The sequence below is a fragment of the Ilyonectria robusta genome (assembly GCF_021365365.1).
Source record: "Ilyonectria robusta strain PMI_751 chromosome Unknown BGZ61scaffold_29, whole genome shotgun sequence".
Classification (NCBI taxonomy): domain Eukaryota; kingdom Fungi; phylum Ascomycota; class Sordariomycetes; order Hypocreales; family Nectriaceae; genus Ilyonectria; species Ilyonectria robusta.
In genome coordinates this window covers 217,208-235,229 of record NW_025764463.1, presented here as the reverse complement: position 1 = coordinate 235,229, position 18,022 = coordinate 217,208, and the positions used below count along the sequence as shown (strand labels likewise).

Sequence of the window (18,022 nt, the reverse complement as noted above, 5' to 3'; positions counted from 1 at the left end):
TTATGGCCATGAATCTAATGCAGCATGTTCACCTGCTCTCTCACCAGAGAAAACACGATCTGCATTTGTCAGCGAAATGGCGGAACGCGTGGGATTTTAGGTAGCGTCCGCGCTTCGCGCGCGTTCCACGGAATAGTTGGATAAACAAGCGAATCGCCTCCCCCAACACACTCAAACGTGGCAACCAAACCTGAGTTCCCAAGAATCAATCATGGAGAGCCAAAATCAAAGACGGAAAGTCGTCCCACGAGCCGTGAGTAGAAAGAGTTAGCTGTTTCTACACCCTGACGCTAAGCTCATGCATCTAGTGTCGAAATTGCCGTACTCGCAAGGTACTTGGTTCCAAGGCGAAGCCTCCAGGCTGGACAACCATCCACAAGCTGACCGGTTTCAGATACGATGTAACCGCGAGAGTCCTTGTTCTAATTGCATCACGTCTAAAATTTCCTGCCCCGACACGGGAAGCACTATTCCACAGCCATCGCCTACTCCTGGACTTAGCAGGTAGAGTTCCACCGGCACACAGGAGAACAAGGGCACTAATTCTCGCTCCCCAGAGGCGATGAGAGCGTTGACAGTCTCACCGACAGAATAAGTGCTCTCGAAAATGCCTTGCGTGACCATCTGAGGCCTCGCAGTACCGTCACTGACCAACAGACTCCAACGCGATACGATGCCCAGGACGAGCAGTTTGCATCTTTTGAGGGGAACTCTTCTTTCACACGGCAGACGCGTTTAGCATGCCAAATCGATGAACTTGATGCAGCTAGCGTATCTCTGTCGCCTAGTGTTATCAACGAGCTCGCTACTCTGCGAGGCGGCTTGGAGCACCAAGGACTGGCACAGGAAACTGGCAGACAACATCCGTCCTTCGCAGAACAGGCGCCCAAAATGAAGTTACCGCCTTCTGATTTTGTACTTCGCCTGTTGCGCTGCGTATCAGGTGAGTATGCTTCCTGCCGCCACCCGTCAGGCCTAAGTTGATGAAGCGGACGTGTAGATAAAGAGTCGATATTGGTGTTGTTCTATCCTGTCGAAAACCTTGCGCAAGTGGAAGACTTGTGCCGCCGGGCGTATTTTCCCATTTCCCCAATTCAAACGGGGGAGCTTGTTCTTCTGAACGGAATGCTCAGTGTTCTTCTAAGCGAGCTCATGCATTTCCCCCAGCCTGGAATTTGCCCTGAGGAGGTAGAATATGCTCATAACATTTGCATGGAAAATTTCGAGGCTGGCATTGAAACATATGAAGTCATGGCTGTTCCTCGATATGAAAATGCATTGGCTCTATGCATGGCGGTATTGACCCCTTCCAATCTTCATCGAGTTTACGGGACTAATTTTAGGTACAGGCGTTAAAAGCACAAATGAATGGCAATCTGCTTCTGCAAAGAAGACTAGCGTCAGCCGCAGCCAACCATTGTTGCACCTTGGGATATCACCAGGAAGCCATGGTCTCGGGGGCCACTGCTCAAGAATCAAATAGGTTTCGTCAATTGTTCTGGCACGTCTACTTGTTAGACAAAAGCCTTGCGTTGAGCCTTGGAAGAGCCCCGATCATTCAGGACTATGATGTTGATGTTCAGCCGATTGTCGACTCTCACGACCCTAGGCGCTCACCCTGGGACGCGGCGTTTTCTTTGTTTGTTGAATTTTCAATGATTCAGGGCGAAATCTACCAGAAGCTTTTCTCCCCCTCGACCCGCAGACTCGGCGATGAAGCCAGACAAGCTATAGTGGACGAGCTTTCTAAACGGCTTAACGCTTGGCATGAGGCCTGGCTGCAGATTGATAGCGCCAAGGCGTATCGCAAGGAACTCTTTGACTGCACGTTCATGCCGACGGACGTTATATATTACTCTGTTCTCACCTTGCTTCATCGCGGCTCCAACTCGTCGACTTCTACCAAGGCCATCTCCCAAGTCTGCTTCGAAGCGGCACAGAAAGGATTACAGGCCCACGCGACAACATATACACACTATGCACGAGGTGGACCTATAGCTATGGCCATGTATGCAAATTGGTAAGACTATCTGGTGCTCATTCTGGTTTACAGGACGTTAACTTGGAGTCTTAGGGTCCACGCCTATGCCTCGTTTACCCCATACATTGTAACCTTTCTACACTGTATCAGATACTCCAGCACCAGCGACCTTCGGCTGCTGGAAGAGACGCTCGGGATAATGCGGCAAATCAGCTGTCAGGTTAATACCTATGACCGCTATTATAAGCTTTTCAATGCCTTGTATTGTATTGCAAAGGCGTACGTCGGTTCTCGAAAGGCAATCGACGGCGAAGAACCATCTCCAGAAAGCACTGTGATCCTACCGCCTTGGTTATCCTCTGGATCCAACTCCCAACCGATGTCTGCTAATGACATTCAAATGGATGGTTGGCACGGGTCTTACTTTGAGCAGCTCTCCTTCGCAATAGATTGTCAACTTGGCAATCAGGGCGTTTGAGAGGTGATGTTTTAAAGGAGTGCCACGTGTGTATAACTTGACCCTCGATGAATTGGCGATGAAGGGCATCTTTCTGGTTTCATCACTCTAACTATGAACGTTTATATAGAATATAAAAAAAATGGCTCGTACAAAGGGACTCCTGTCGTGGTCGATGGTATCCTGCGTCACCTAAAGAAGTATGCTGACGGAATAGCGAGCTTAGTGGTATCTCACTCCAGTGGCCGACGACGAATAGCACCCCTCACAAAGACCTCAGTACCCGCTTTCTGTTCTCCTCTAGCTGGCCCCTTACAAGAATCTCACTATCGCTCTTTGTTCACCTCCAGGGTTCTTACCTAGTTACGCTGTCCAGGCAATCAAATACAGGAACCTTTTGACATTCTCCTAAGCTACCTCTATACGATTTGCCGCGTAGTTTAAATCTTGCAAGCATAAAAACTACCAATGTGCTACCGAGATATATACTCAAGATTCCCAAGTCCCTCCATCGATTCTCCCAAACAAGTCCAAATTGGGAAATGTAGTCGTCACCTGAGTTATACGGACAATATCCACAATTTGAACTTGAATCCCCATCAACCAAGTATCCTGATGCTGTTTCAAGCCATCCTTGTAAGTACTCAATGCACGTCATGCCTGTGGGCGGGTCGAATTGATACAGTTCCGAGGGCTTACACGTAACCGACCGGCCGGACAGCTCTGTCTCAATCAAGCCCCCGACCAGGTAGGATAATGGATTGAGCCGATAGATCCAGGTCCAGAATTTAGGGATATTCTGCGGTGGCACGGTTACTCCGCAAAAGAGCGAAAAGGTTATGAGTAAGAACGGTGTGAAAAGAGAGGCAATGTATGATGATGGCGTTAGTGCGGCGATGGTCTGGCCAAGTTGGACCGAGAATTGACTTGTGATAAGGACGATTAAGAACTCATAGCCTGCTTTGGGTGCAGAAGTGCTAAAGTTCGCCGGGAGGAACAAGAGCAAATAGAACTACGAACAACGTTTGATTAGCCAGTGGTCCATTTGGTCACGACAAGAGATGACTTACAAGGCCGCTACAAAGAACTGTGAAAGGTATTTCCGAAAGTAACATCGCTGTGAGAAAAACTCTCTTGGAATACATCCCTGAATCTCTCTCCCGCTGAAAAACCATTTTTGCCCTCTCAAAAGCAGGTTCCACTTGAGAGAGGACAAGAGACGGCAGTATTGTTACTTGAAAAATTGCAAAGACGCGCATCTGCAAGTCGCCATAGGCACTGCCGGTGTTCAAATACGCTAGCGCCGTCAGAAGTGCAATGGAGATGTGGTTGATAATTCGAGTACTGGCATAGCCTGGTTGGCGCCACGCAGTTTTGAACGCCCGGGTAGAGACTATCCTGAGTTGCGCTGCAAATTTAGGACGGCTGGAAATATCGATGGGCCTTGGATGACTCTCAATTGCCGGGGTATCGAGAATATGTGCGGCTTCGACGACGGTGCGGATATCTCGGTCCATCCGAGCCTTTTGGTAAGAATTTGACCAAATCTGCGCCCACTCATCCGTTGATCTTCCCCCATTGCTAATGGTTTCAAGCATGAATTCTGCAAAGTTGGAATTTTGAGGACAGGTATATCCATAGTGTGAAAAGTACTGTTCAACTTCATCCGTTGGTCCGCTGAACATTTGCCGGCCCTGATGAAGGAGGAGAAGATGAGAAAACGCACCGAACATAGCTGCGTTGGGTTGATGGATTGTGCATACGATTGACTTTCCCCTGTCAGCTAGCTTTCGTATTATATTCACAATGCTCATGGCTGACTGGGTTGATAAGCCACTCGTCGGCTCGTCCAAAAACAGAACATCGGGCTTGGCCGCGAGCTCGACGCCTATGGTCACCATTTTCCGTTGCTCAAGAGAAATGCCGCCAGCGCCGGGTTCGCCAATGATTGAGTCTGCGAAGTTTTGAATCTCGAGAAGGTGGATGATGTCTTCAACGTCTGCGTGTTTAGAAGCTTTGTTGGCGGTCGCGGGCTGACGTAGGTATGCCGAGAATTGAAGGGCTTCGCGGACTGTTTGACAAGGGTCGTGGACGTCAAGCTGCTGAGAGTAGGCAGTACGTCTGCGGAATTCTTCATCAGGCGACTTTCCATCTGCGAGAAGGGTCCCGCTGATGGTACCAGTCGTCTTCCGATCCGCCATCAAATCCAGTAGAGTAGATTTCCCGGCCCCAGACGCCCCCATGAGAGCCATCATCATGCCGGGTTTAACGTAGCCGGAGACGTCTTGGAGGATCTGGACCGAGCCGGACCCAGGAATCAAAGCAGCGTAGCCCATACCACTCCAGGTTATAGTTTCATGCCTCGTTTCCTCTTGGTGACAAGGGCCACGAGTCTCGGGCGGACAACGTATACTAATTGGCCTTTCTTCATCCGGTATGGGGACCTGGTTATCTCCAAGTGGTCCCATCTCCAGTGGCGATGTAACGAAAGCGACGCACTCAGAGATGATGATGTTGAAAATCAAGAGGACGAGAATAAAGGCGACAAGTATTGCGACATTCCTCCAGATATCGTGAGTATTGAAACCAAAAGCTGCAGAGAGATAGGTGGATCCGCTGACCGATCTCGATCCAGGTGCTGCGCCTGGAACTAAACAGATGCGATGCTTAAGGTCGCTGTATCCTAAGCCGTGGGGAATCAGGCTCGAATCTGAGCAAATCAACGTCAGTTGACGGAATTCGTTGGCCATGAGGCCCGCGAAACTGTATGAGATGGGGTTGACCCAGGCGAACCACTGGACCCATGGGCGCTGATTGCGGTATGGCACGAGATATCCAGACTCTAGGACGAAGAGTATGATAAGGACGCAAGCTACCTTGAGAGCTCCATCAAGTGTCTTGGACACGCAACCTAGCGTCCTGAAGAATAGTGCCATGGTAATTTGAGTGAGAATGATGAACAGGTAGAATATTAGAAAAGATCCGCCATCGGTACGTAGGCCAGCCATAAAATAGACAATGGAAGAGAATACAAGCCCCTAATAAACTAGTTAGCCTTCAAGATATCAGACAAAGGAAGCATAGCTCCCAATGGGCGAAAAGAAGTTGTCATACCTCGACCGCTGATACAGGGATATCGAAAATAATCTGGCCCAAATACATTGCACTGGGACGGTAAAATGCGAATGACTTGTGCTTGTTGATAATTGGTCGACCCAGAACCGCCAATGGCAACTCTGCAAATGCAGAGAACGCATTGTACAGCAATGCGATAAACATGACGCCTCCGCGCGTGAATGTGCCGTCAGAAGTTTCGGGTAGTTGCCAATACATTGAACCACAGACCAGAGCCACAATGATCGAAGTGACATTCTTGATAATCAGGCCAAGTCGGTCTTGCAGTCGCAACTGAGCATGCCGGCGCGCGATTGCGGATATTTGAGTCCAGATTGAAGCTTTGTTGGGGCCATACTGCCAACCGGTGCGCTTTTCGATCTCGATGCACTCTGCTATGTGGCGCTGATACACCTCGTCACGAGCCTCGTCTCGGCATTTGGCCATTTCCTGCCGAAGCTGGGTGTAGGTGACTGATTCTCGAAATATTCGAGCAAGGTCGGTCGTGGAATATGGATGGTGGGAAGATCGCATCCTTGCGTCAGCGCATTCGGCGAGGAAGTCGGCGAGAGACTGGCCTGGGATTCGATTAAAACCCAGTTGCTCGAAATAACCAGGAGCACTGGCACTTGGTCCAAAGTACAGTTCATGGCCGTCTTCCAAGATGAGAACTTTATCAAAGCAGCGGTAAAGCGTGTCGGACGCCTGATAGAGTGAGACCAGGGAAACGCTTTCATATACAGTCGTGAGTACTCGGAGGGCTTTGATGTATTCCGACGCCGAAGCAGCATCGAGACCAAGCGTGGGATTTTCCCAGCAGGTGATGGCTGCTCTGGTAATGAGGGCCTCGCCGACCGAGATGCGTTTACGCTCTCCGCCTGAAACGCCCCGAATTCTCGCATCCCCGAGCATGGTGGTTCTGATGTGGCTGATATTCAGAATCTCCAGAAGGCTCTCAAGCACCTCATTTTTGAAAATCTTCTCCCTTGTGCCTCCCACATGAGACTTTGGCACCGTCAAATCCAAGGCAAACTGCAGAGTCTGCTCCACGGTGAGAGTGGGATTGTGAAAGTCTTCGGCGCCACAGAACACTGCCTCTCCGGCATAAGCGTTGACAAACTCCTTCCTCGATTGGTCGCCATATAGGAGAGTCCCAGATGTCTCGGTGCCGGGGATGGGGCCGTCAGCGACAGTTTTCAAAAAGGTTGTGCATCCGCTGCCTGCCCGTCCCAGCACGAGAACCATCTCTCCCGGAGAGGCAACACCACTGAGTTGTTGTAGAAGACAGCGTTTTGGTGGATCTGGTTTATGAATTCGTGCCTTGCGGCTAAACCAACCAAAAGCAGCATGCGAAAGAAAGGCAGATGTGCTTTCTATTTGGCTTTTTTTTCTGCTCACTTTGAGCTCATCAAACAATACATCTATCGACTGTCAGAAATGTCGTCGTCGGAGTGGGTGGCCGATGCTCACGAATTCGCTTGCCGGAGAAGCCCAGTAAAGACCCATTGCACTTTTCATTAAGCAATTTCTCTTGTAGTGAACTCAAGGAGTTTGTGCTTGGCGTTTGTTCCATCTTGGGTCTCTTTGTCTGTGGATATCGAATCGGGGGACTTGGATCTGCATGGATTGGCTCGTCATAACCATGCTTGTGCGTAAGCTCCTAGCACTGGTATTGGACAACAGATTTGGCCTCGACATATACTGTTACCCAGGCGGCACCAAAGTACGGAATGTGCAGATCCTAACTGGCCCTAGCGGTGGGGTTAAACCGGACATGGTACAAGTCAGCGGAGCCCTGGACGAAAAGAGGTGGCAAACCGATGTAGATTGATAAAACAGTGCACGCATGTATTGTCAGTTTGTCGAGTCAGTTGGGTGAGTCAGTTTGGCGAGTCAGCCTCCGGGGTCAACTGTGTGGGTTCACTATTTGTACCAGTTCCATGTGTTAGGCCTATGGGTCGGTTTACGAATGCCGTTGAAGTAATATGACCGCAGTATTCGTGAATATGTCACTTGGAAGGCTACTTAACTGTCCGTGGAATCGTCATTTTAGGAATTTGGGCCAATTTAGAGAGCTTATGTACGGTAACGGGGTACGAAGCTGGAATCAGCCCCTGTAGGATGTAAAACAGATAAATGCCCAGGCATCAGGTCTATACACTTGAAATCTTAATAAATGCCAGCTATTGGGGGTCCACTCAGCCAATACTAGGGGGATACATATAGCTAAAGTGGATGACAGCAAATGCCGTAGCAAAAGTTGACGAGAACGTTATCTCAGGGATGCATATATATATGAGGTGGAATTGTCCTAGCTAGAATCCCCGTTGTTCCTATAGCGAAATTGCGCCAACATCTTCCCCTGTTGCCTGTCGAATCGCGTACGAGACTAGGTCTAGGGTGTCCTTTGGCACAAACAAACTCTCTGTCGTGCCCATTACTTGATCAAAGTTGGCCAAGTAGCCCTCAGGACAATCCTCGCGCGAATGGCCGGGCACCGTAGCCAGAGTTGTCCGCGCAGCTCTTCCACCACCGACACTGAACAGCTCGCCAGAGACAGGACATTCTTCACTGGCGAGAGCTATGACGAAGTCGGCGACTAGATGTGGCTGAAAGTATTGATGCGTGATGCGCTTGATGACTGGCGACAGGTCTGACATGCGTGACGCGGCTGAAGGCATAATGCCGTTGATCTTAATACCATGGCGATGGCTCATCCTGCCCAAGTCGCGCGTGAGGCCAAAGGTAGCGCCCTTGGCTGCCACATATCCGCCATCGCCGCCTGCGCCCATGCCGACTAAGCTGTCGGACGATGTGTTGATGATGCGTCCGTAGGATTGTTTCTGCATCGTGGGATACACGGCGCTGATAAGCATAATGGTGCCGAGCGCCGCAATCTCCCACGTGCGCTGGAATGAATCTGCATCGACGTTGTCGTGCGAGCTGGGCTTGCCGGCGGTTCCGGCGTTGTTGACGAGGATGTGTACGGTGCCGTACGTCTTTAACGTGTTTTGGACAAGCTCGTGGACCTCGGTTTGAATAGAAATATCGTGGCCATCCGCCACAGCCTCGCCGCCTTTGGCCTTAATCTCTTCGACCACAGCTGCCGCTCGTGATACCGTTCCTCGTTGACCGTCAAGGGAGCCCCCATAATCATTGACCACTACCTTGGCGCCGTACTCCGCTAAGAGGAGGGCATATTCGCGACCAAGACCGCCGCCGGCGCCAGTCACGATAGCCACGCGGCCTTGGAGTGACTTGAGTTTCTTGGGCGAGTCCATTTCGATATTGAGTACAGAATAGTCAGTAATCAGGCGAGATCTGGCGTATGAGTGTGGAATAAAATCCCACCCCCTGGCAGTGAAAGGGATTACTTTAAAAGAATGGATTGCTGGCGTCACTAATCAGAGACGATGGTGGGCTTGCACCTACACAAATCAAGACCCCATTCCTTTTGCTCGTCCGGTTTCCCCGCCCATGACGCGATGTGGAGGTGGCGCTGACTCGCCTCGCTCTGTCAACGGAAAACTTGGTTGACACGGATGGCCTGAGACTTCGAGAAAGATGCGATAGAAACATCGGCCACATGGAAAAATGCTGTGCAACGCAGAGAATTTTGAAGGGACCATACGAGTCGAGTCCTCGTCCTGGCGCGACCTTGTCCGATCTATTTCCCGCATGTCTTGCCCGACCACATCAAACTGCGCATCATCTTCTATTCAAACTCTCCACAGAAGCTATGAATAGAGATTTTGGATCATTTTTCAATGGTGCAAGGCTGGCGGCGGCTGTCGTTTTGCTTCAACGTAAATTTCCTCATCTTATATCTAACAGGACCCTTATACTCACATAGGCTCTATAGTCTATATTATCCCGAAGACTAGAATTGTAGCCTTCATCTCTAATCTTCGTGGTAATAAGCAGCCCACGCTCCGACACATGGTGTCAAATGCGACAATTAGGTGGTAAGTTGAATCGGGCCCTCTGTCCCGTCGTGAGGAACCACGCTGACCATGTTGACAAGGCTAGCGAGATCTTTGTCAATTCATCAATTCAGGGCTGCGACTTCGAGCGATATCGATATCAATAGGCTCTTACGAAACTGTTCTGAATTGCTGGAAGGTGGCGTGAAACATGAATATGTTAGCTTAATAGTTCGTCAACATGTTTGGATTAGCACTGACGGGCCATTGCCTAGATTCATAAGCCTGAATTCCGTGCCTGGCACCTCATACAATCTCCAAATCCGACACACACTATCATGTATATACATGGTGGAGGATTTGTCTCTGGCTCTCCAAGATCCGTCTCGTCATATCTGCTGCAACTGCATTTGGAATTGCGTGCCCGGGGCGTCCATTCCGACGTAATTGCAGTTGAATATGATTTAGCTCCAGAGTACCCATATCCACACGCACTGCAACAAATCGTATCCGCATATGAATATATTCAGGCACAATACAAGCCGATAGTGCTAATGGGAGACTCAGCAGGCGGCAACCTATGCCTCGCCCTGCTTCGTCATCTTGCACGCCCTCATCCGCAGATTTCCTCACCTCGTCTGAGTCCCAATAGCTCCCAAGGGATTGTTGCTCTCTGTTTAGCAAGTCCATGGGTTGACCTCCGAAAGAATAGCACATTGTGCCACGGAATATCATCAGATTGCTTGGACCGGTCGGCCTTGGGCTCGTGGCGGGATGCATATCTAGGAGGCCAGCCAGTTAGCGAGTATGCGAGCCCTCTAGGTTTCCCAGCCTTGACTGGGTGGAAGGTGATTCTCCCTCCAAAAGCGTTGTTCATGTCTGGCGAATTGGATCTCTTCTTAGCCCAAATAAAGTTGCTGGGCGAAGAAATTAAGAAAGTGAGGCACATCTCCATCCAAAGAAAATCCCCGCTTCAGTACTGACAGAATCCTCAGGATGGATACCAAGGCTTGGATATAATAATTGAGCCACTCAAGGGTCACGTCTGGAACCTGGTTGACTATGGGGGAGCCATACCTGGTGACTCACAAGGCAAAGAAATCGAGAGAATGGAGGCTTTGCGGGGTGTGTGCTTGCAAGCCGACTGGATTAGTGAGCATTGTAATCCGTAGTCTAGCCAGCCCATCAGTACGTACATAGAATTTGCGATCTATGATCATTTTAAAACATGTGGGAGACTTATAGAAATCGGGTGATATACAAATCCGCCATGCTAAATAGCTGTGGAATTCCACTCCCAGAAAAGCACAAGATCGCGCGGCTAATTCTATCGCCCCATATGTTTAGCATACACCTTGCAAAAGTGGTAGTAGGGTATGTTAGGAGCCAGGGCGAATACAACATCCCACCACTGAAGAAGACAATGCAGCTGATCCTAAACAACGCTATATGGTGATATTACTGCTCCGCTGAGGTCAAGACTGATCGTTTCAAGGCTTGACCAAGTATTGAGAGCGAAATTTTTGTCACATTCCTAAAATTAAAGAAGATTAAGAACGAAGATCAAAATGAACCAGCAAATTGTTTAGCTCAGTATTTCTTGAAGATATTTGTTCATACGAAGGACGAATAATGGACTAGTTCCATTGCCCTCAGGTATCAGAAAACGGTAAGCGTTCTGATCACAAAACTTCTGGCTTAGCGGCCGCTGTATTATGGGAGTAGTCATTGAGATTAGCCTTGTCAAAGTGACGAGGCTTGATGTTTTGAGCGTAGAGTGCGTCAAGCTCCGCCACAGTTCGATTCCTCGTCTCCGGAAGCCAAAGCCAGCAGCCCAAGAAGCCTATGAAAGTGGTGAAGCCGAAAATAAACCCGACTTTACCACCCAAGTTGCCGGAATCGGGATTGAACATGTATGGAAACACGAAGCCGACCAGCCACTGAACCGCGACAAGCATGATATTGGCGAGACCTTGCGTGCGAGATCGCAAACGCCAGGACGGGATTTCTGCCACCACCGTCCAAGCCACAGTTCCAAGCGTGAATTGATAAATGAATCCCTATTTAGAGATGGATGGTCAGCAGTAAACACGAAGAAGCATGGAAGGAATCGGATGTGTCTCGGTGATTGGTGTTCGTTCGTACGTACCCAAAGGAACATAAATGCGATAGTGACCAAGTATGTGTCTCTATGTCCTGGAATAGAAAACCCGCCTATGATGAATAGTGTACAAGCGCAGGCCAACTGACCCCAAACAAGCATCGGTCGGCGGCCGATGGTATTGAGCACCGGCCAGGAGAGAATGTTGGCAATAAACATGCTGCAATTGTTAAGCATACCCAGCAAAAACGACATCTTGGCGCTAAAGCCCGCCAGTTGATAGTAGTAAGACTGGTAGCCTAGCACAAATACCAAACCAGAGAGGTACTGGCACCCATAGATGAACATGCAAATAAGAGTGCGTTGGCGGTCGATGGGGGCGAAGCAATTCGCATAGGTAACGGATGCCGTAGTCTTGCGGTACTCCTGTTCCTTCTCTACCGTTTCTTGGATCAAATACATGATGGCTTCTTTGTCGATTGAAGATTCTGAATGGTGTAGACGCTGCAAAGACTGCTTCGCGGCATCGATGCGTCCGGTGCGTACGAGCCAGACAGGAGACTCGGGCCAGAACCAGGCTGTTAACAGTACCAGCGCAGGGATGGCCCATTGACAAGCGAATGGGATGATGTATGCATCTGGGTCGTTTCGAGGGCCTAGGCAATAAATGACGCCAGTAAAGACAAGCACTCCTGAAAATTGGATTATGTTGGTCATGGCCGTGAGCCAGCCGCGAAGTTTGAGTGGCGCTACTTCGGAGGCATATAGCGGGCCGATTACGAGCCATGCACCGATAGACAGGCCATTTACGGCCTTGCCAGCTGTGAGGAGAGCGAGTGAGCCGTGTCGAGTTGAGATGTATTGAATTGCGACGCCGACGATAGAGACTGCGCAGGACAAAATGTTGGTATATCGCCGCCCAATACGGTCAGCGAGCCACCCCGTCAGGGCTGCACCAACCACAGCTCCAAGCTGAGAGATGCCTCCGTAGAGGCTCTGCCAGGTCGCGGGGATGATGTATGTGGCCGTGTCTCCTTCACCGAAGAGCTTGCCGTAGTCCTCTCTGTTGCGGAGCGCTCAGTATGGTATTCATCGGCAAGCACGAAAGCAAAGTATTGACTTACCGGAACCTGGGTATGGCGAGCAAATTGCCGGCGACGATCCCATCAATGCCGTAGCCAAACACCACCAGCTGCCCGTAAAGGATCCAGAGAGTGCTCCGCCAGAATATGCGAACGGTCTGGAAGAAGCTCAAGCTTTTCTCGTACTCGACCTGGCGAGCAGCGGCCTGGGATCGATGTTCAAGGTCGTCCATGCTCGTCTGCTCGACGTGCTCGGCAGCGCGCTCAGACTTGGCGCACTCGTCCATGTTTGGACAATATGAGAGGAAGATGGAGGAAGATTGTAGTGCGTGGAGTTGAATAAAATCCACGCAGGGTGTGGCTCATTCAATTGAGGAGAACCGGAGGCGTTAAATACGTCGCGCATCCGGTGCGAGCATTGACTTTGTTGATCCGTGACATGTCCTCGCTGACGCGAACGGTTCTCCCCAGCAGTCAGTTGATCAAAGGCGGAGAAGATCATTGAGGCGTTCATGTCGAAGGGACCACCGCCAATCTCCACAATCTAGACCCATGGAGGTTTAGAGCTAGCTGACATCGCCAACAGAGTCAGCAAAGACGCTAGTATGGCGCCACAACCTGGGGAATGTGCGGAGAGAGACGAAGTTGCGGGGAAGTTGCGGGGATTCTTGAGATGCTTCATGTGTCCAGGATCGAACTTACTACGTTGACTAGAGGTGGCGGTCTTGGCTGGACTTAGTCAATGGATCCGGTATGCCGTAGATAATAGTGTGGCTACACCAGCTTTGAACCATCTTTATCCGTCATTAGCAACTTCAGCTACGTCTTCACCAGCAATACCCTGAATTCATTCATCCACTACCATGAGCCCTCACAAAGAACCCGCGCAGGATGACTACTCCTTCAGCTTTGACAATCGCGTTGGCGGTACGCCAATTACAACAGAAGACGACGGGCCGTATTCAGTCTCAGAGCATTTGCTCTGGGCACCCCGAAAAATGAGAGTCGCCTCGATTGGCGCAGGTGCCTCGGGGATCATGATGTGCCACAAGAAAGAAAAGGATTTTGGCGAGTCCATCGACTTGGTCGTCTACGAGCGTAAGCCCTTCACAATTATTCAAAACAACCCCGTATCTGACAAAAACACATAGGATACCCCAAGTGTGGTGGCGTATGGCACGCCAACAAGTATCCCGGTTGCCGGTGCGATGTGCCCTCGGCGGCATACCAGTTCTCTTTCGCCCCAAAGCCCGACTGGTCGCGATACTACTCACCCGCTGCCGAGATCCAAGCCTACTACGAGGGCTTTGCTCGCGACCGCGGTTACCTGGATCGTTATATCAAACTCTCCCATGAGGTGAACGGGGCCACATGGGATGAGGCGACAAGTCAATGGGTGCTCCAGATAACCCACACAACCGAGGCAGGCGAGGAGCGAATCTTTGAGGATCGTGTCGACTTCCTTGTCGCCAACATTGGTGTCCTGAATACTTGGAAGTGGCCCGATATCCCTAACAGAGAGGCATTTGGCGGGCGTATAACCCATTCTGCCGACTATGACACTAGCTTGGACCTCACTGGCAAGACAGTCATAGTCATTGGATCTGGCGCCTCGTCGATCCAGATTATCCCTGCCATACAGAAAATTGCAAAGAAAGTCATCTCATTCTACCGTACGCCTCAGTGGATCAGCTCTGGCCTTCCCCTAGAAGGCTACACCGATGAGCAAGGTCGCAACTTTGACTGTACGTATAATTTTTGGGACGAGCAAGCGCAACTCTATGCTGACTGTGACTGCATAGACACTGAAGAGCAAAAGAAACAGTTTGCTGATGACCCGGCATTCTATTTGAGCCAGCGGAAGGCAATCGAGTCCAAGATAAACGCAAGCTTCCGCGCCAACATTGCAGACCATCCATTTCAGAAGCTCACTCGAGAGGTATGATGGCACGTTTTCTAACACAGTTATATTCAACCTTTTTCTCTCCTTCATTTGACACTTATTATCCGTTTACTAACCCTCAACATCAGGCCGTTTCTAAGCAGATGGCCGTAGCCCTGAATCACAACGAGACACTCGTGAAGCGCCTCGTTCCCTCATTCCCAGTTGGCTGTCGTCGTCTGGGACCTGCGGAGGGCTTCCTGGAAGCATTTCTGAAGGACAACGTCGAGCTAGCCAACGGCGAGATCGCTGCCTTTACCAAAAAGGGCTTGCAAACAGATGACGGCGCCGAGTATGAGGCGGATGTCATCATCTGCGCAACGGGCTTCGACGTCAACTTTCGACCTTACTTTCCCATCATCGGACGCAATGGGCTTGCGCTCAACGATGCATGGAAGGACGATCCGGCGGCATATCTTGCCGTGGCCGCCAGCGGGTTTCCCAATTTCATGAGTAAGTTCGCCGGTAACCAAAACGTGAAGTTACTAATTCACCCCGAAATTAGTCGGTTCGCTTGGGCCTAATTGTCCTGCCGGGCATGGGTCTTTTGTCACAGTGCTGGAAGCCGCACAAAATTACATTTGCAAGGTTATACGAAAGATGCAGACTGAAAATATCCGGTCGATGGACGTGAAACCGGAGGCGGTGGCTGAGTACAATGAGCATGTTCATGAATGGCTTAAGAGAAGGTGAGAATCTCTTGAGCATCAAGCCCAGCTATTTCCCCTGCTAGTGAGAATGTGACACTAACATTTTCGCCAGTGTCTGGACTGCCGGTTGCAGATCTTGGTACAATCAAGGCAAGCCTGATGGCAAAGTGACGGCGCAGTATCCCGGGTCTCTGGTACACTGGCGCTTAATGCTTGAAACTCCGCGGTTCGAAGACTACATCATCTCCTACCGCAGCAGAAACAGATTCGAGTTCATGGGGAACGGATTCACGGAGCTCGAAACCAGCGGCAAGGACCTAGCTTGGTACCTGGAACCTAAATACGTCGAGAAGCCGCTCTTTGATCACTAGCCGTGTTGTGAACGGTTCTCTGCTATGATATAGGTGAAGGCGGGGATGGGCCTGTAGTGATATCTCTAGAAATATTTTTAGGCTATGATTAAGGGATGTTTTAGTTAAAATACACTTGGCTTTAGAAAACCCCAGCTTCCATAGCTCTTGATTGGTGCCGCATCCTACCACTTCGCGCCTCAAGCCCCTTCCATTGAGGGTATCGATCAAAGAACTCTTCGCTGAGATTCCAGTTTTTCAAATCCAAAATGGCGGCTTCAAGTCGAGTGTGGTCTTTCAACCCCGTGTGCTCCAGCGTGTGAATATCCACCGTCATGTACCGAATTATATCGAGCGAGACATCGTATGGACCCGTCTCATCGGAAAGTGACATGTGGATGAGCTCTTCTCGTATCTCGGGCCTTATGCAACATCAGTAAGAATTATTATGTGCGGAATATTCTTCGTTGTTTCATACCATGGGATGAGGTCTGCTGCGAGTGGATGCGGAACTGTTAGCTGTAATTGGGTCGGACGCAGCCAGCTGGGTACACTGTGGTAGGCTGATTCATCTTGAATTACTTGCCACTGAGGAGAAAAGTCAGTACCAGAGCATAAAATAAGACTAGAGCATCACCGGGCAAGAGACGGGGATGGCTTACCCGAAGAAGGAGATATAGAACCCAGTAGGTAGCTAAAAACTCGGAAGTTCTCCTCGACTGCCTGACAGGAGCTAGCAAGGTCTTCAGATCAACCGATAGCGTGTTTTTGGGGTCATCGAATAGGAAATCGGAAAGAGTTGGGGGCCCAATGGTCGATATATTTGCACGGGCACGTTCGAGAATAACGTGGGCCTGCTTGTCTCTAGGTAGCGGTGGCACCAGAATCAGAGGGAGGGCCCGAGATTGCTGCATGGCCACCATGGGTACCGGCATTGGTGGAGGGATCCATTGGTTCATGCAAACCCCTAGAAGGTCGAGGATGTTCTCGATAGAGTGCAGAGATGGTGTTGATGATGTCTCACGTCGAGATGAACCATTAACATGAGGTCTGAAGTCACCGATGGTCGAGAATGAAGACGGTAGGCACTGTGTGTTGAGGGATGAACTGTTATCCGATTGGTGGTCCGATTGACTTCTCCGGGAATTTGTATGAAGGCTTTCTAGCTCCAACATGGCATCATGGTGCCGCGACAGCGGGGCTAGAGATGCAGTGCCAGTCGATTCAACCCTGGGTAAGTTCGTAGTCCCCTGGGAGACGTGGGTGTTGATGTGTGGAGGTAGACTAGATGGTCCGCTCTCCAATTGCTCGTAGAGATGGAACCAGTCCATGGCAGGATCGCCTTCGGAGTTTGCAGCGGGACAGTTCACATCGGCTGGGTGAAGATCGTCGTACAAGGCCGGGTCAACACAGACAGGCAGAGGGTCTTGAGCTGTCGTGCCAGATGATGGACGAAGTTGGGGAATGAAATCAGCTGTATTGCCCGGTGGCGTCCCCGGATCTCCATCTGCTTGAGGTGCGATGGCAGTTACGGGCGAGACCTGTACCGGACCACCCAACGCTTCATCAGACTCGCCCTTGTCCTCCAAGTCGAGGAGTATATCCATCGGGGTGTGCTCTGTCTCTGCAGGTTGCCGACTGGTCAAATCTACCGGATGCGTGGCTCCGCGAAGGTTATCGGGGTCCAACCCTTCCATGAAGTCCTCATTTGGAATAGCTTCTGCCAGGGTGACGTTTTGGGGATGAGGCCGGGGTGACTGCGCGTCCCAGGTTTCTTTCAGGGCTGACTCGTGTCTCAACGATCTTTGCCGCTGTAGCAGGCCTTCCATCTCATCCCAGAGACCGTAGAGTTGCTTCAGCTAGAGCGTGTTAGCACTGATTATGGTCAAAAGCCGACGAGACATTTGAAATACTTCATCGTAAAGGCGAGCATTGCGCGCGGTGAGCTGAGCCACCTCCGACTGGCCGCCGGCCTTGAGCACGCGGAGCTGAGCCTCGAGTTCCTCGATATGAAGCTTCTGGCGTTTCCGGTGTTGCCTCTGAGCGACTCGGTCTGTGAAGCGCTTGCGCTCGCGTCGCTTCTCTGCCTCGTCGGCGGATACGTCCCCCGTGGGGGCTGGCTGTGTCTCGGGGCTCGTGGGACGTCGTTGCCCAGACCGGGACGCAGAATCTCGATCCATGATGGGCAAGGGAAATGGATGGGTGGGATTCGACTTGTGAAGATGCTGTAGCTGTGATGCGGGGTTGGGATACACAGCTACGGAAAGCCGGAGAGGGGAATGACCTGTTATACACCTGGTTATCCATGATCCAGCCTCTGAGCTAGCCTACATTGAGATATGCCTGGGGTAATCAACTGCGTTATAAAATCCATCCAGGCTCGGACCCGGCAACATGGAGGCGATTTCTTTGCGGGGTGGAT

General features: G+C 50.6%; 7 protein-coding genes across 7 annotated transcripts; 3 read left to right on the top strand and 4 right to left on the bottom strand.

Moving 5' to 3' along the window:
• Positions 1-211: 211 nt before the first annotated feature.
• BGZ61DRAFT_498714 (uncharacterized protein) lies at positions 212-2,459 on the top strand (the record flags this gene model as incomplete). Its single annotated transcript, XM_046251312.1, has 7 exons — positions 212-253; positions 395-504; positions 558-943; positions 1,001-1,296; positions 1,350-1,495; positions 1,526-1,986; positions 2,026-2,459. The coding sequence occupies 7 exons, from the start codon at positions 212-214 to the stop codon at positions 2,457-2,459; spliced, it is 1,875 nt and encodes a 624-aa protein (XP_046097500.1).
• A 212-nt stretch (positions 2,460-2,671) lies between these two features.
• BGZ61DRAFT_498713 (putative ABC transporter G family member 11) lies at positions 2,672-6,797 on the bottom strand (the record flags this gene model as incomplete). The annotated part of the gene is made up of 4 exons (XM_046251311.1): positions 2,672-2,749; positions 2,905-3,450; positions 3,509-5,476; positions 5,553-6,797. 4 exons carry the CDS (start codon positions 6,795-6,797, stop codon positions 2,672-2,674), a joined length of 3,837 nt encoding a protein of 1,278 aa, XP_046097499.1.
• A 1,088-nt stretch (positions 6,798-7,885) lies between these two features.
• Positions 7,886-9,493, bottom strand: BGZ61DRAFT_498712 (uncharacterized protein; the record flags this gene model as incomplete). The annotated part of the gene is made up of 2 exons (XM_046251310.1): positions 7,886-8,818; positions 9,482-9,493. 2 exons carry the CDS (start codon positions 9,491-9,493, stop codon positions 7,886-7,888), a joined length of 945 nt encoding a protein of 314 aa, XP_046097498.1.
• Positions 9,494-9,813: 320 nt separating this feature from the next.
• On the top strand, positions 9,814-10,931 carry BGZ61DRAFT_484285 (Alpha/Beta hydrolase protein; the record flags this gene model as incomplete). The annotated part of the gene is made up of 3 exons (XM_046249593.1): positions 9,814-10,413; positions 10,471-10,627; positions 10,849-10,931. The coding sequence occupies 3 exons, from the start codon at positions 9,814-9,816 to the stop codon at positions 10,929-10,931; spliced, it is 840 nt and encodes a 279-aa protein (XP_046097497.1).
• A 226-nt stretch (positions 10,932-11,157) lies between these two features.
• BGZ61DRAFT_366319 (general substrate transporter) lies at positions 11,158-12,945 on the bottom strand (the record flags this gene model as incomplete). The annotated part of the gene is made up of 3 exons (XM_046241672.1): positions 11,158-11,535; positions 11,625-12,639; positions 12,701-12,945. The coding sequence occupies 3 exons, from the start codon at positions 12,943-12,945 to the stop codon at positions 11,158-11,160; spliced, it is 1,638 nt and encodes a 545-aa protein (XP_046097496.1).
• Positions 12,946-13,521: 576 nt separating this feature from the next.
• BGZ61DRAFT_498710 (uncharacterized protein) lies at positions 13,522-15,293 on the top strand (the record flags this gene model as incomplete). Its single annotated transcript, XM_046251309.1, has 5 exons — positions 13,522-13,756; positions 13,810-14,403; positions 14,461-14,597; positions 14,690-15,053; positions 15,106-15,293. 5 exons carry the CDS (start codon positions 13,522-13,524, stop codon positions 15,291-15,293), a joined length of 1,518 nt encoding a protein of 505 aa, XP_046097495.1.
• Positions 15,294-15,742: 449 nt separating this feature from the next.
• BGZ61DRAFT_484282 (uncharacterized protein) lies at positions 15,743-17,780 on the bottom strand (the record flags this gene model as incomplete). Its single annotated transcript, XM_046249592.1, has 4 exons — positions 15,743-16,022; positions 16,079-16,188; positions 16,263-17,459; positions 17,514-17,780. 4 exons carry the CDS (start codon positions 17,778-17,780, stop codon positions 15,743-15,745), a joined length of 1,854 nt encoding a protein of 617 aa, XP_046097494.1.
• Positions 17,781-18,022: the final 242 nt, after the last annotated feature.